The 18,149-nt window shown below is 41.1% G+C and overlaps 1 protein-coding gene across 1 annotated transcript in view; it reads left to right on the top strand.

Moving 5' to 3' along the window:
• Positions 1 to 18,149, top strand: part of camk2d1 (calcium/calmodulin-dependent protein kinase (CaM kinase) II delta 1) — a gene marked incomplete in the record, with an annotated part of 165,811 nt that overhangs the window by 69,881 nt on the left and 77,781 nt on the right. The window contains 1 exon segment of the mRNA XM_037674786.1: positions 15,510 to 15,569. Coding sequence (XP_037530714.1) covers positions 15,510 to 15,569 — 60 coding nt within the window.

Genomic DNA, 18,149 nt, shown 5'->3' on the forward strand with positions numbered 1-18,149 from the left:
CAGGAAGAAAACTGTTTTGTTTCCTGCTGACATCAGTGTCACTCCAGGTTCTGTGTTTTGTACAGACACGTTTTGTCCTGAAGCATCTTTACACATAATGCTGCTGGATTATTGCTGGGTCAGAAAAAAATCCTACAAGGTTTAATGCTAATTCTTTTTTTTTTGTTTGTTTTTGTTTTGGCTCTCAGAAATCACACATACAGGTGCACATGCACACATGCACAAAAAGAAAACTTGAGGAAAATCTACAGGCCTTATGTGGTAGAATAAAGATATCAATACCATTAGTAACACATTAAACAAGTGTTTTTTCTTAAAAAGGGTTGCAGGAACAAGCCCCCGCCCCCAAATAAATAAATAAATAAAATCTGGCAACACAACTTTCAAAAAGTGCCATTTAAAGGAACCATAAGACCTCTTGAGTAATGTCAAAATCAAAGTTTATTTATTTGTCATTTGCACCACATGTGGTACATGAGGTGGAATGAAATTATGTACACAGGGTCCCAGTTACATCCAACAAAAGTATAAAATGTAAAGAAAAACAGTAATAAGATCTAAGATATGAATTGAGCACTGATGGTACAAAAACAAGCTGTCGAACAACAGCAGGACAAACATGAGTCTGTGTGAGTAGAGTACGAATGAACACAGCAGCCTGAAAGACATCAGCAGCATGAGATCAGCAGCATGGATAGTCAGTACATCAACAACCAAGTGGGATTACAGTGATTTATTCACAGTGATTATTCTGGTTAGAGATTCATGAGTCTTAACCGCCTCAGGGTAGAAGCTGTTCCTCAGTCTAGTGGTTCTACACTTAATGCTCCTCAACCTCCTTCCTGAGGGGTGTGGGGCAAAAAGTGTGTGTGCTGGGTGAGTGGGGTCCTTCATGATGCAGGTGGCCCTCTTCCTCCATCTGGAGGTGTAGATGCCTGTGATGGAGGGGAGACTGACTCCAACAGACTTCTGTGCAGCCTTCACCACTCTCTGTAGAGCTTTTCTTTCTGCAGCTGTGCAGCCTCCATGCCACATGTTGATGCTGGAGCACAGGATGCTCTCCTTGTTGGTAGAAGAATTCAGTTCAAAGAAACTTCTTGTTTTCAACCAGTTTGACACGACTGTCAACAAGGAAGAGGGCCGGCAATGGAGGAGGGGGCGTACCAAAGAGACCATCTTATCACAAGCAAAACTGGTTTGTTCCACTTTGGAGTAAGCTGTTGGGGGAAGAATTAGTTTTGTTGTGCGTTTCCTTGACTGATGAAGCCTTCCGGATCGAAGGCGAAACGTTTCAGCACAAAAAAAGAAACTGTCCAGATGACCTGACTGAAAAATGTTGAACCTCTTTGTTTCTTTGAATTGAGAAAGCTCCTCGGATGAGAAGCGAAACGTCTTCAGTTACAAATAAAAGTCCAGTTGTTTTGCTTTGAACTTTTTTAAATTTACCATGTCCTAGATGACTGAGAATCTTCATCAGCAATGCTCTCCACTGCACACCTGTAGAAGGAGGTGAGGACTCAGCTTCTCAGACCAGCTTGTCTCAGCCACCTGAAGAAATAAAGTCTCTGATGAGCTTTCTTGATCAGGCTGGTAGTGTTGTCCGACACACGAGACTACTGTATCAAAGGAGAGATGTTTATTCCTATTACAGCATGTTTGGAGAAAACAACAAAGTATAATATTGTAGTCTTTTAGTTGAGCGTGAACTCCTCTGTAGACCGAAGAGACATCCAGACTGAGGTGCAGTTGAGAAAATATGAGAGCTATAAATCAGTGAATCCCTCTATTCATCAGTCATCGCTGTTAAATTGCAGGAAATTACTTTATTCCTGAATTGTTTTGAGGTAAATCAACCACCTTAACTGCTTAAAAATGCATTCTATCCATCTATCTCTCCATCTATCTCTCTATCTCTCCATCCATCTCTCCATCCATCTCTCCATCTCTCTCTCTCTCCATCCATATATATATATATATATATATATATATATATATATATATATATATAATCACCCTCTATCAACACTATGAGGAAGTGGAGGTTCAGATGTCATTTGCAGTTTTACTGGGCAGGCCATCCAGTGATGCAGCTTCACTGGTCAGTCAACGACTGTTGTCTGCTTGCATAAACGTTGACACCTCGGAGCAGCCCGCTTGGTACCTCAAACAAGATGCTTTCATAAACGTATAGACCTTTTGACCGTGGTAAAACCAGCAAGAGTCAGCCATTCTTTTATTCTTTTGTAAATCCAGAGAAGATGGAACATTTTCAGCTCTGGCTCTTAAATTGTGGACTGAGCTGCCACTGGAGGTCAGGCAGGCCCCATCAATCTGTTTATAAAACTCGTTTGAAAACACTTTTTTTTTTCATTGGCTTTTAACCTAAAGTGAGTTTGCATCTGTGTCTTAATGTTTTATTTTTGTACAGCACTTTGGACGGCTGCTATGTTGTATTTTAAGTGCTTCAGAAATAAATTGGTATGGTATTCTGATTCTGCAGGCTTCATGCATATGGAACTTTTTTCCACTGTTTACTTGTGCAACATACAAGTGAGCTTTTGCTCTTTACATACAAACTAACACAATAAAATAAAAATGCTAATAGTGTTTTCAGAGTACGTCCAATTGATAGCATTTCTATATCCAAAAAGGAAATAATATTTTTCTTGTTTTTGGACATCAAAATGTAGAAGTCTTGGTATTTTCATGAGAGGTAAGTCTTCCTGTAGTCTTTTTGACTTTTTGTTTCCTCAGTCTCTGCTTTAGTGGAGACAGTTCTATAACAAAGAGAAGGGATTGGGAAACGATCCTCTGGTGGCTTAGCGAGTGCCTCGTACTCCACTTAACATAGATATAGCTTCTTAGTTTCTGCTCAGGCCAGTGAGAAGATTAACATGAGATCAGGTGGACACTGATCTAAAGATAATGTTGTCTTCTCACATATTGAAATGAGTAATTCACATTTTGACATCGATCGATCAATAGATATAGATATATATATCTATATTTATATAGATATATATAGATATATATATCTAAATAAATAAATAAATAAATAAATGTTATAATTTCTTGCAGAAACTACCGCATTTGAGACCTGTTAAGACTTGCTGCTCTAATTTCTGTAGACATCATCAAACTGGATTGACACAGTCCCTTCCCAGAAATCGTTTGTCCATTACCTTTCTTTGCATCCCCTATGGGCAGCACAATAGTTTATTGGTTAGCACTGTTGCCTCACAGCAAGAAAATCCTTTGTTCACTCCCAGGTTTGACCTGGAGTCTTTGTGTGTGGAGTTTGCATGTTCTCAGGTACTCCGGTTTCCTCCCACAGTTCAAAAATACGAATGTTAGGCTGCCTTCAGGCCCAGGCCTCCCTTGCAAGAGATCTGGAATCTCACTGGGATTTGCTTCATTACATTTTTTTCCTTCTTCTTTTGACTGCTCCTTTCCTCAGGAGTTGCTACTGCAAACTAAGTCGCACACCGACTCGATTGTTTTTACGCCGGATGTCCATCCTGACACAACCACAGCCCTCTGTGTGGATCAGAGAGCTGCTATGTATGGCGCCCAGGGGAGCAGATGGTGGGGTTAAGGGCCTCGTTTAAGGGCCCAGAGTGGGGCAAAAGAGAGAGTGGAGGCAGGTGTGGGTGGTTCGACTTTCCCACCCACATTTTCATGTTGTTGGTTTGGGGGTGTCAAACCAGCGACTTTCCGATCACAGGCTCACCTTCTATAACTCTGTGCCTCCACTCCCCCTGGATTTGCCTGGTTCAATAATTAATAATAATAAATCTCTCCATTCTTCTTTCTCATTGATTTCATTTTTTTTATACAATGGCAGGTTTCACTTGTGTTTAAAGGTTACAGCCAGGAAATCTGCCTCAGAACTAAGAATGTCAAAGATTTAGGGTATAAAGTCCACGTTTTCTGTTTGTCGGATCATTTCTCTTGGTACTAAATTCTGTTTAATATTTTATTAACCGCAGGATAAAATATTGAGAACCTTTTCCGTCATGTTCTTGTCAAAGATGATTAGTTTAAAAGGATTTTTGCCACATAAATTTAGTGTTCTGTGTTGACTGTGGCTGGGCTCAAAGAAAGTGTTTTAAGTGACTGACCCTGCAGGACGAAGCAGCAGGTGTGCTACTTTGCCCAAATATGGAGGCAACTCATTTGATCAGTGGTCCGGATAGAAAAATAGCAGCTGCCCTGGTTTCCTGCGGCCTGATGACGTTTAGGGCCTCATCTGGGTTTTTTAAATGGGCCAGTTTCAGATCGAACCACACCAAGGACTTGGGTTCACGAATTGGGAACAACTGAGTTGGAGGGAACTGTTGGACTATGTACAATCTCAGTGTAGTGGTGTGGGTCTGTGAGTACTGCCAGATGGACTAGGGCTAAAGATACAGTTTAACTACAAGTATAAAATTATTTTCCTAAGACTGCAACACGCACCAGCTACAAGCTTGGATATCTCACAGCAGAGCAAATTCATTGAGGCTTACCTTTTCTTGCATAAAATTTTCTGTTCTAAAGAATAATTCACATAAAAATAAAACATCCATGTAGGCAGGGCATTTGGTTCTGTTGACAAGGCGGGGTGCCCTGCTTGTATAAAGGTACGGGAAAAACTGCTCATGTATACATATTTGTAATTATTATTTATTTAACCAGGAAAATCCCATTGAGCTTAAAAGCCTATGTTTTAAGGGAGACCTGGCCAAGATGGGAAGCAGCAAATACAAAACATAGTTACCACATCACAGTTAAAACTACAAACTAAAACGTCAGTTAGAGAAACATTTCAAACAAGAATGAATAAATGTCAGGATTCTCAGTCAAGGGTCGTGAATGTGCAGCACAGTGGCACAACTGGTAGAGCTGCTGCCTCTCAGCGAGCAGGTCCCCGGTTCAAATCCCGGTCCAGTAGTCTTTCTGGGTGGAGTTTGCATGTTCTCTCCGTGCATGCGTGAGTTTTCTCCGGGTACTCCGTTTCCTCCCACAGACCAAAAACATGCATGTTAGACTGATTGGTAAATCTAAATTGTCCCTAGGTGTGAGTGAGTGAGTGAGTGAATGGTTGTTTGTCTCGTTTGTCTCTGTGTCCCTGTGATGGACTTGCCCCTTGCACAGTGACTGCTGGACATGGACACCGGCGACTCCCATGACCCAAAATGGAAGAAGCGGTAAAAGATAATGGATGGATGGGTCATGAATGTTTTATTGTTTCTGTGTAAGAAGGCTGCATCTGGCTTCAAGGACGCCTCCTGAACTCTGTGAACTCTGCTAAGCTGAGAGAAGTATAAAGCCAGCAGAAAACACTGCTCATGGCTTTTTTATTTCTGTGACTGGTTCTTGTCTATGTATGTGATGGATGTAAATTTTTGTGACCTCTCCTGAACTTCTGACTTTGCAAGTAGAGTGGAGCATTGTTAGAGTTAATTTAAGTTTAGTAAGTAACGTAGGGAGACGTTGATACACATTTAATGTGTCACGCTCCACTTCAACCCAGCTGAGTTCAGCTCCCTGCCTCCTTGGGTTCTGTTCTGCCCCCATTTTATTTTTGACCGCTCTGATCTGAGCAGAAGTGGGTTTTATCTGTGATTTATGAACGGCCTGAGGGAGCAAGAAGACAGACTGGTCTGTGTGGTCATTTTGTGGAACTGGTTTTTGAAGAGCACACTGACCCACCACGCCTCACACCAGACTGATGCACAGTTTGTCAAACCTCGTTCTGCTCTGATGGCTGCCTCCATTGTTGCAGGCTACATGCAGTCAGCGACTCACTCATTTGGTGAGCAGTCAGGTTCTGACCAGAGTCTGCGTTCATAGTTCAGATTTTATTCTGCCAACTAATAGCAAAGCTCTTAAAGCACACACAGTAGGTAATGTCTGTAACAACTGATGGGTTTTTAACCTTTTGTTTCTTTTATGACTGAAAAATGTTGCACAAAAAGGTGAAAAACACTGTAAAGTTCATTTTGCACACATGCCCTCAGTTAAGTTCCTAAACTAACTGTGTCAAGCTCACCTCAGCAGCTCCTCACTGATAGAGAAGCCTGAAGATTCAGTTGTTTAGCTTCCATTAATTCATCCACCCTGTTCATTTGAATTGGAAATGACCTTGCTTACTTCCTGTAAATGTCTTTGCAGCCTGTAGTTTAGTGTCATCATTTGCTGATATTAGTAGTGCATAAACATGCTTTTTAAAATGGTTGTTACATGTTCTCTAGAGGATTTTTTTTTTTTTTTTTTTTTGTGTAAGCATTTAGTAGACTTCAAGTATTGAAGGCTAGAAAGAAGCTAGCTGTTCACTATAAATCACGTTATTTACCTTGGTGCTTTCTAACGGTTTCAGAGCACCAAGAAGCCACAGTTTGTCTTAAGGTGAAGGAGCGTCATTATCGTTGCCTTCCTCAGGAGACAGAGGTGTGAGGAACACTTGGCCAACATGCTGCCGAACCACTGAGAGACACACTTCACCCACTTTAATCTGTCATTAGACAGGAAGGGGGTCGGCAGTTTAATTTTCCAGGTTTTCTTGTGGCTCCTGTTCGAAATAAAACGGTCACGTCTGATGGGACAAAAACAAATCAGGTTTTCCGCAATTTAACAAAATAGGATAGACTGTCGGACTCGCTTTGTAGAAAATTCAGAAAATGTGAATGTGATCAGATTTTTGCTGTTAATTTAACTTCGTTCATATTAATGTTGGTTTCGTATTCTCTGGAGATTACTTTGACCCAAGAAAACTACAGAGGAATTATACCATCAACTCTGAAACAAATCCTCTTGATACAATGTACCATACTACACCATACCATTTTATTTATAGAGCACTTAAAACAGCGACAAGGCCAACCAAAGTGCTGTACAGACAGAACAACAGGACAGGTAACACACAAAGCAATATACAAAATGAAGTAAATCAGAAATATAGACATAAAAACGATGCAGATAATGACGACTAACCAGTGTGGAGCATACAGGTTCAAAACACAGATCATCTGGTGTTGAAAGCTATTGAATAGTAGTGGGTTTTTAAACGGGACTTGAAAACCGAGAGGGAGGGTGCCTGTCTGACAAGCAGAGGTAACTCGTTCCAAAGTCTTGGTCCTGCTACAGAGAAGGCCCTGTCCCCTCTGCGCTTAAGACGAGTTCCTGGAACTGTGAGGAGCAACTGGTCCGCTGACCTCAGGGAACGTGGTGGGATATATGGTTGTAGCAGATCAGAGAGATGGGGGGGTGGGGTGGGGGTGGGTTGGGGGTGGGGGCTGTTCAGTGATTTGTAGACATACAGGAGTATTTTGAACTGGATTCGAAGGTGAACCGGTAGCCAGTGCAGTGAAGCCAAAACTGGTGTAATGTGCTCTCTTTTGCCTGTACTGGTTAAAAATCGGGCTGCTGCATTCTGGACCATTTGTAGTTATGCAATGGAGGTCTGACTGATACCAAACAGAAGCGAATTGCAGTAATCGAACCTAGATGTAATGAATGCATGTATTACTGTCTCCAGGTTATTTTTGGACAATATGGGCTTCATTTTAGACAGCCGCCTCAGTTGGAAGAAACAGGATTTAACAATCTTGTTTATGTGACTGTTAAATTTCAGGGAAGGGTCCATTATCACTCCCAGATTAGTGACTCTTTGTTTTTCTGACAGGTTTAGAGCGGAGAGGTCGATACAGTGGTTTGTGATTGTGTCGTTGAGAGGGAACAACATGACTTCAGACTTCTTTTCATTGAAACTTAAGAAGTTTAAAGCCATCCAGTCCCTGATGTCAGCCAGGCAGTCGAGCAGAGGTTGAATAGAGCATGTGCCATTGTGTCTTAGGGGGAAGTAAATTTGACAGTAATCGGCATAGAAGTAGAAGAGCATGCTGCGTTTCCGGAAAATAGCACCAAGCGGCAGCAGGTATAAAGAGAATAGGAGGGGACCCAGTATGGACCCCTGCGGAACCCCCCATTTAAGCTCTGTCACTGCAGAACTAAACTCCTTGATGGAGACACACAAGGATCTGTCAGTGAGGTAAGATCTGAACCAATTGAGGGCTGACCTTGTGATGCACACCCACTGCTCCAACCTAGCAATGAGGATCTCATGGTCGATGGTGTCAAAGGCAGCTGTGAGGTCCAATAGGACAAGCAGCACAGAATCACCGGTATCAGTGGTTAAGAAAATGTCATTAAAGACCTTCAGCAGGGCAGTTTCAGTGCTATGGGGTGGTTGAAAGCCAGATTGGAATAGCTCTAAGATGGTGTGGCTCTCCAGGAAGCACTTCAACTGGGACTCGACTATTTTCTCCAGAAGTTTTGAAACAAATGGGAGTTTGGAGACAGGCCGGAAGTTGGATATGACTGAGGGGTCAAGGTTTGGTTCTTTTCAGGAGAAGCTGAACAGCAGCATGTTTAAAGGTTTTTGGCACCACACCAGTGGATAAACTACTGTTTAGGTCCATCCATTCTGGCTATAGTAGAGTAGGAAAAACCTCCTTTAGTAGTCTAGGGGGGACCACATCAAAGGGGGAACCAGAAGGTTTCAAGCTGCACATGACCTGCTCTAGATAAGATAGTGATGGGTTCAAAATGGTCAAACGGTCGTACACCAGCAGCGAGTTTATGTCCCAGATAAAAAAACGAAAAAAACATAAATAATCCGAACACCATCAGCAGAGGTAGATTGCAAGTCAAGTACACGGGCGCCATCTTACCGTTCATCGTATAACTTATAACGTACTGTTCTTTATTTCCAACATGTACATTTTGATTTCATTTTATTTCCGCTTTTCCTGAGATATTAAGTGGAAACTGAGAGCAAATAAATATTTCCAAGACTTCTTAATTATACATTTCTTTTTTGGTATTAACTTTAAGTTGTTGACTTTAGTGCTCATGTGGGTAACGACAGTGTGGCCTGGAGGGGCGTGATTGGGAGGAACGGCCTCTCTGATCTGAACCCAAGCGGTGTTCTGCTGTTGGACTTCTGTGCTAGTCATAGTTTGTCCATCACAAACACCATGTTCGAACACAAGGGTGTCCATAAGTGCACTTGGCACTAGGATGCCCTAGGTCGTAGATCGATGATTGACTTTGTACTCATGTCATCTGATTTTTGGCCGTTTGTGTTGGGACACTTGGGTAAAGAGAGGAGCTGAGCTGTCAACTGATCACCACCTGGTATTGAGTTGGATCAGATGGCGGGGGAGGATGCCGGACAGATCCGGTAGACCCAAACTTGTAGTGAGGGTTTGCTGGGAATGCCTGGCAGAAGAACCCGTCAGAAAGATCTTCAATTCACACCTCTGGGAGAGCTTTAACTGCATCCCAGCTGAGGTGGGGAATATTGAGTCAAAGTGGGCCATGTTCCGTGACTCAATTGTTGAAGTGGCTGCCTCAAGCTGTGGCCACAAGGTTGTTGGTGCTTCTCACGGTGGCCATCCTTGAACTTGGTAGTGGACACCCCGGGTTAGGGTGTCTGTCAAGCTGAAGGAGTCCTATTGCTCCTTGTTGGCCAGTGGTACTCTGAAGGCACCTGAGGCATAATGGAAGGCCAAGCGGTCTGCAGCCTTGGCTGTTGCTGAGGCAAAAGCTCGGATGTGGGAAGCGTTCAGTGAGACCCTGGATAATGACTCTCTGTCGGCTCCGAGGAGATTCTGGCAAATCATCAGGCAGCTGAGGAGGGGAAAGCAGTACTTCACTAACACTGTATTCAGTGAAAGTGGAGTGCTATTGACCTCAACCAGTGATGTCATTGGGAAGTGTAAGGAATACGTATCTGACCTTCTCAATCCCACTGGCACATCTTCTATGGAAGAAATGGAGTCTGGGGACTTAAGGGGTTTGTCTTTTCGTAACTGTGGCTGAGGTCGCCGAGGTAGTTAATATGTTAGGGTCCGTAGTGACCCATTTTAAATTTTAAATCATGATACTGTCTTTTAAATATTTTTTTTTTTTGCATCAAGGCTTTTTGACTTTGTCTGGAACCTTTATTTAAATAAAAAAAATTAAAAAAAAATTTCACTAAATTTATTTTTTATTTTTTATAGAACAACACGCACTTGCCGCGCTGGGGTCATTTGTGACCCAGTTATGGTATAAGACTATCAACCAATAATCAGTGTCAAAACTGAAATCATAAACACACTGTGACCTCACTAACTTTGTCATACATATGTTAGGGCCTTCTGTTTTTACCCGTTTGTCTACTTCACTGACCAAAACATCCCCATTTATCCGTACTACTTTTATTGATAAGTCCCTCATACTCTGCTCCCAAAAACTGAAAAAGTTCATCCAGCTGTAGATGCAGAGACATGTTGAGGCATGCCCATGTAGAGATAAGCCTACCTGGATAGCCATGCCCATCTTGATAGGCAGACCTAGATAGACACACCCACCTGGGTGTGTCTCTACATGGGCATGTAGAGACATGTAGAAACAGACACTCCATTTTACCTAGAGCTTGGCTGCATACCAAAATGAAGAGAAGATTCACAGTACAAGAAGCTCTAGATCACATCCTTGCTGAAAATGATGCAGAGGACACACCTAGTGACACAGATGAGCCAGTTTCTGAGGAGGACAATGCTATTGAATATGAATCAGAGTACACAGACTCGTCGAATGAGGAGGGCACAGGTGCTGAAGCTGCTCCTGTAACTGAAACCTATAAATCCAAAAAGGGTAACATCACTTGGAGTGCGATTCCTCCTGTTTCACATGGCAGGGAAGCTGCTGAAAATGTTATGAAGATGACCCCTGGGATTACAAGGTTTGCTGTGACACGAGTAAGTGACATCAAGACATGCTTTGATTTGTTTATGCCATTGTCACTAAAGAAAGTCATCATTGCCATGACAAACCTCGGAGGGAAAAAAGTTCACGGTGACACTTGGAAGGACATTGATGAGGAGTGCCTGGATGCTTTTATTGGTGTTCTTCTTCTCGCTGGCATGTACAGATCCAGCAATGAGGCCCTTACTAGTCTCTGGGATGTGTCCACAGGCAGGAGTATTTTCCGCGCAACAATGTCACTTCAGACCTTTCAAATGATCTCAAGAGTCCTCAGATTTGACAACAGAGATACTAGAGCACGGTCTGACAAGCTTGCTCCCATCAAAGACGTCTGGGATAGATGGGTGAAGCTCCTTCCACTGATGTTCAACCCAGGACCAGAGGTGACAGTGGATGAGCGTCTTCTCCCTTTCCGTGGAAAATGCCCCTTCCGGCAATACATGCCCAGTAAGCCAGGCAAATATGGCATAAAAATCTGGGCAGCCTGTGATGCGAAAACCAGCTATGCCTGGAATCTACATATTTACACAGGCAAACTTGCAGCTGGCATCCCTGAGAAGAATCAAGGAAAACGGGTAATCCTTGATATGACTACTGGACTGCGGGGTCACAAAAAGAAAGAAACTAGAAAGAGCATGTTTGTAACTAGAAGAGTATTTATTTCATTTTGATTTTTTCTTGTCTTTCTGAATCTGTATTTTGTATTATTACTTGTTCTGCTTTTTATTTTATATTGGTATTAAAGTTCAATGTTTGAAAAGAAGTGTTTCTTCTTTTTTTTGACGTAAATATACATGGGTCAAAACTTACCCTTAACACTATAAATGTTACTATGGTTAATAATATTAAAATAACAAAATAATAAGACAAATTTATTTTAGAGATGTGTTCTAATACTTCTTAAAAAAACACTGTTTTGAGGGCATTTTTTGGCTGATTTAAGACGGGTCACAACTGACCCGTTCACATCATAAGTGCGTGCGGGATCTCGCCCCGCTAGGAAGGGTAGTTTAAAAGATCCATGGCGGCCAGGCTCTGGGGTTGGATGAGATTTGCCCCGATTTCCTAAAGACTGGATGTTGTGGGGCTGTCTTGATTGACACACCTTTGCAACATTGCGTTGCGTTACATTAGGGGTGTGATGGTACGCTAAAATCACATTTCAGTTCGGTTTAGTTTCAAGGAGAGTTCGGTTCAGTTCATTTTCAGTACAAAAAAGGCCAAAGTAAAGACTTGCAAAACGTTTATTTTGAAAATATGCCAAGTAAACAATACGTTTGTATAAAAATAAATAAAAGCAATCCATTTGGATGGTATTTTAAATAAACTACTCTTTACAATAAATAAACTATGCTAACAATAATAAAAATATTAATAAATACAAGAACAGTCAGAACCAGAACAATAAGCAGCAACAGACCATTTACAATCTAACTATCCAAAAAAGTTCAATCTGGTCCTCTGGACATTCAAAAAAAACAAAACAAAAAAAAAAATAAATAAAAATGTAGAAACGTTTCGTCTTCACCTCGGACTTCCTCAGTCTGAGGTGCTGTATTCAGCTCAGTCTCTTAAATAGCACCTTCTCAGAGTGGATCAACCAGTTTGCTGCTGACAACCAAAACCAGCTGATCACATGCTCAAGAAGGACCATCAGCCTAACAATGGATCATTAGCACACTAACATAGAATCATATTAACTGCTTCAAAATACTAGTTCTGATTATTTGTTCCACACAAAAGGGGTTCTGGACCCCCTCCTCCACAGATTCAGACCTCCTAGTGGGGCTTGGTCCACTCTTCCTCTTCTAAAACAAATCTTGATCACCCTCTTCATCAACAAAGCCCTCACTGACTGATTCAGACTGTTATTCTCCTTCAGGATCCTCTCCTTTGTCTGAGGTTCTGAAGGCTCCCACAGACTCGAGCGTCCTGTCAGTCGCACGTAAAATGTCCGCAGACTGTTGAGAATTCATACTCGAGCATACACCCTGACCGGCTGCAGCCCAGCTCTGCAGGCAAGGGCCTTTTACCTTCAGGACAAATTGAGTTCGCAGATTGGTCATTTGCTAAAATCCATTTAACTTCTGCATCATTTTCTTCTTCCTGTAGATTTTGTAGCTCTTGACAATTAACTCTGAGCACCTGTCAGAAAGGAGTGGTGGGAGGTTTATTTTATCTGTTAGGGGTGGAGGTGAAAGTAGAGGGTGATGGGAGTGTTTTGTGCCTGAGACTGCCCATCTCTGCCACAGCTTCTCACTCTAACGCGCTTCAGAAATGACAATAATTTTCAGAAAAAGATGTGGCATGGATTATTTATCATAACTTTGGTTTTACTTGGCCTTTCAGCACAATTTAAAAACTGCTGTGTAGTTTAGTCTGTACTTTTGAGAAATTAAAAAGGAGTCTCCAAGAGGCTGTGTCTTTCCTGCTAGAGCGACTGAAATCGGTCATTTGACTACTGTGTGCCAGCATGTGGATTGACTCCAGTGGGGAAAAAAAACTATCAAAGAAGGAGCGCCAGACACTTGAGTAGGCGGCAAAATCACTGGGAAGGCAGGCCTTTGTCACAAGAAGAAAATGGTAATGTTGTGGACTAAAATTAACTAAAATGAACATCAATAATGGGTAGGATATTCTTGTTAAAATAAAACAAATTCTCCAGTAATATTTTTTTTGTGAAAGATTTTCCATATGAGGAATAACTTGCTCATTTTATAACCTTTATTTATTTTTTTTACCAGTAGGTCAGTTGAGGTTGGGGATTTTTAATTATTTTATCATTGTTCAGAAAATATATACATTAATCTATAAATGTTAATGTCAACATGTACTTTAATAAAGAGATTATGAGCTATTGCGCCGTGTTTAAAATGTCTTTTCCCAACAACTTGGTTAATCTGGTGAGGCTCAGATGTCTCAGCTTTTCAGCAGCCTTGAACACAGCATCATCTTTGTGAATCTGGATCAGTAAGAGTCTCAAAAAACACATCGACAGCCAAGTTGATCTGTGCGCAGCAGGTGATTTGTGCAATGGTATTTGACAATTCGTATGCCCAAGAATATTCCTACTTGTGCAATATGAAATATATCCATTTGAAAAACTGTTCATTGTGAATATTTTAGTATGCTTGTGGGTCTTACGCTACCCATCCAAATCTTATTGTATGCTTGTGTGACTACTTTTGAGACTTATCTTCATAGGAGTTAGTTTGAGCTGTGAAACTATAAAGGATCTATAAACGTGTTTAGTCAAACTAATTTAAAAGCATTTAAAAAGGCAGGAAGTAATGTTTCCAAATGAAGAATAAAGTTGCAGAAAGACCTGTAGTCCTTCATCATTTAAGAATGCTTTCATGTTTTCATGCCCCTACATGCACCCAACAGTAGAGCTGTCATTTCTAACCCGGGCCCAAAGTCTGACCTGACCCTCTCCCGATTTCGAGGTGGGTCAGGCCATGATGATGTGCTCAATGGGTTCGGACCTGTAATTACTGTTAATTCGTCGGGTGGAGTGGGGTTCGGAAAGAATGGCTACAGGCTGGGGCCGGGTTGGAGCAGATTTTTTTGGGCCTGAATGCAACTCTGCCCTGCAGATGTTGGATGCTGTCTATCACTGTGCACTAAGATTCATAACTGGCTGTGATTATCATACCCAACACTGCACCCTGTATTCACTGGTTAACTGGACATCATTAACTTCACTCAGACTCTCTCACTGGTACATTTTCATCTTTAAATCACTTCTTGGTCTGCTGCCTTCATACATCTCCTCTTACATGTCTCTGCGTGAGTGCAGCTACAGCGTGCGCTCTCAAGACATCATTACATGCAGTGTTCCCTCAGTGAGGACTGAACTTGGCAAAAGGGCCTTCTCCTACTCCGCTCTTGTTTCCTGGAATATCTTACAAAAAGATCTGAAGCTCTCGACCTTGACCTTTCTAAGTGACTTCCAACATCCGCTAAGTTCATGGCAAAAACCAATGCAGACATGTTCCTGTTTTTAGTATTTTACATTGCTCTTCAACCTAGCTGTTTTTGTTACATTTTTTTAATACCATTTTCTTTCCACTTGTTCTTCTCAAGTTGTATGCTTTTCATGATTGTCTTCTGTTGTCTTTGTTGTCCACTGTTGTCATCACTCTTTGTTAGAATTAGGTCTCTGAGGTCTCCCAGAGGCTCAATGGGACTAACCTGTATAAATGAAGGTTGAATGTTTAAAATGCTCTCTTTGACATGAAAAATAAATTTTCTCCTTTTTCTTGGAAGACAATTTTGTTTGACACCAGTCGTGCTTAAAATGATGTAAAATTAGACTTAAAAGGCATTATGTTTTTATTTTTCTGCTTTCCAGTTGCCGTTGTTGCAAATAAAAGCTTTGACTTCCCTTTATTAAAAAAATTAATTAATAAAAATTCCACTGCAAATGTCATGCGTCATAAAATGCAAATGGACAGTTGGCTTTTCTTATTTTAAGTCACCTTTCAGACTGGTGAAAGTGACACAGTAGAAAGCAGAAAAACTGTTCAGAACTGGCTTTAATTGCATCCTCACTGTGCAGGTTTGGGCTGCATCCACGCTGACTCACCACTGATTCATCATTCATCTGTTCCCAGCTGGAGATGTGTGCTGTTTGATTTGTACTAGGTGTGGAGAGACTTGAACAATGTCGGGAGGACTTGGCTGACACATGTTCTGTTTTGTCTCCACAGATCATCAGAAGCTGGAGCGAGAGGCCAGGATCTGCCGCCTGCTCAAACACCCCAACATTGGTAACTATTACTCCTCTTCTTTATTTGTCCATCTTTAGTTTAACTCTTTTTAAATAATTGTATTTACTGTAATTTTATAGTTGACTGCAAATGATAAGAATTTTATTTATTTATTTATTATTACCTGGCTGTATGAACAGATTGACCTTACTGCAGTTTCAGAAAGTGTTCTGATTAAAGCTGCAGTGATCAGAGGAAAACAATAGAAGAGATTATTTAAATTTAGTTATGGCATTCTCTAATAAACACCTACTATAATGACGTTTACTCTCAGTGGCTGTGTAGTCAACATAGACTAAAGTTTTTTTTTAAATTGTCAAAACAGGATTTTGAGAATGTAATAAGTACTTAATCTGTATGCCATAAATCAGAACCAGATCAAGAGTGTGATGAAGAGAATGAGTAGATGTGCGAACATCAGAAAAAAACAGAACAGATAAAAAAAATATTCATTAACTCGCAAAATTGTGAAAAAAAATAAATAAATAAAATAATTCCTACAAAGGAAAGTCGTGGATTGAATTGAAGAGAAAGTTTAAACAATTGCAACATCTGGATGCATCATAAGAATTGTAAAATCTAAAGACGTTTCCAGAAATGCGTCCATGTATTGTGTACACTCTGTCCTAAGTGTGTCCTTAATACATGAATACAAGTCCTGAAGAATGCATTGATTGTAATTTGTGAAGGCAACATTAATATTTTGCCATAACTCAGATCATTATGTCGATTGAAACTAACTCTTCCTATACTGTGCTCCATACTCAGACTGTCACATCCTTCACACACACCTCCCTCTCACTGCTATACTTGTACAACCACAAAAACACACGCTTACACACCTCCGCGTTTGCCTCTGCAGCCACAGAGGCCAAAAATCTGTAATTACTGTCTGCAATCGCATCTCTACACTTACATGTTGGTTCCACCCTTGATGGAAGAACTCTTGGTCTGTGGTGACAACAAATGAGCTAGTGTTGGAGATGATTTGCTGCTCTTTCTTCAACATGTCTTAGGCTGACTAACCAGCCCATGCAGAGGGATTGGATTCTGTCTAACATAAAGGCTGAACCAAGCAGTTTCCTTAAACGTGACTGCCATTTAATGTCTTATTGGAGTGGAACAGCAACATAACTGATGAACAGAGGGGTTTTATTGAGGTCAAGTTGCTTGCTCGTCTAAGCAAATTTAGACAAAACTATAAAGAATAATCTCAGCTTGCAGTACCAAGGTCTGCATTAACTGCATAACTCACTTTTTTTATTAAGTGCTTTCCTTAAAGATCAGAGGGTACCAGTGAAGCTACTTCCTGAAATTTCACCATCAGTTTTCTTCTTTAAAGCTCGATTGGAATTTGGGACTTCTAATCAACTAAACTGACACAATGTCAACATTTTGATGCATCTGCTGTTTAAGCAGTGTCAAGAGAACAAAGGTTAAAAGAATGGCTAAATGGCTGCCAGTGGAGGGGAGTGTTTCCTTTCCACACTTACCCTCGTGCTTGCTCAGGATGGGAGACTGAGACCAAGTGAAGATTCAACACATCTGATGGCTTGCTTCCTTAGAGAACTTTTACTAGTTTACTTTTATAATCTATATGAATGTTTCTGTTAGTGCCCTGAGACAACCTCTGTTGTGACTTCACGCTGTAGAAACGAACTGAATAGAATTGGCTCATTAGGGTCACTGTGGTTTCTCCATTGGATCTAACGAGACTTTTCTAGTTTTAAGGAAAATATTAAGAGCTCTTAAACAACAGAAGTCAAGAGTTTAGATGTGTGTGCTTTTCACTCGGGCGAAATTTGAGAGCAAACCAAAACCCTAAAAGTAGCGTTAAGACAAAGACAAATGCCTACATTTTGATGTTACTGAAGTGTTGAAGCTTGTGGGAATTAAAAAAAAAAAATGTTTGCCAACATTTTGTAAAATTTAGACTGTTCAAACTTTAATGACAATACTTGAGGTTGCTTAACCATCCCTTCATTTCCTTTACCTGCTTGGTCCTGGGAGGGGTCACAGAGGTCAAGGGTACTGGTTTCTAGAGATGATTTGGCAAGAGGAGTGGTACACCCCGGACAGCTCATGAGGGAACATGTTCTACAGTTGAGATTGATAAAGCTACTCTCTGAACCATAGGCGTCACAACCATTATACGTGAAGGGGGAGGGGGGCGTGTGCCTCCCCCCCCCCCCACACACACACACCCTCACACAAATTTATCTTTCCCCCCCCCCCCCCCCCCCCACACACACACACACTTTTACCACTAGTTCAGTCAGCACTTTCCTTCATTAACGAATCCATTCCTCTTGATTAATAGGAGAATACTCAAACTACTAAAAATCCACTCCAGGTTTTCCTGGTTGCCTACATTTCAGCAGCCTGCAGTGTTTCTCCTCTGTAGCTATGTTTACAGGTCCTTCTCAAAAAATTAGCATATTGTGATAAAGGTAATTATTTTCCATAATGTACTGATAAAAATGAAACTTTCATATATTTCAAATTCATTGCACACCAACTGAAATATTTCAGGTCTTTAATTGTTTTAATACTGATGATTATGGCATACAGCTCATGAAA

This window comes from Nematolebias whitei, chromosome 1 (genome assembly GCF_014905685.2).
Source record: "Nematolebias whitei isolate Nwh7 chromosome 1, NemWhi1, whole genome shotgun sequence".
NCBI classification, from domain to species: Eukaryota; Metazoa; Chordata; class Actinopteri; order Cyprinodontiformes; family Rivulidae; genus Nematolebias; species Nematolebias whitei.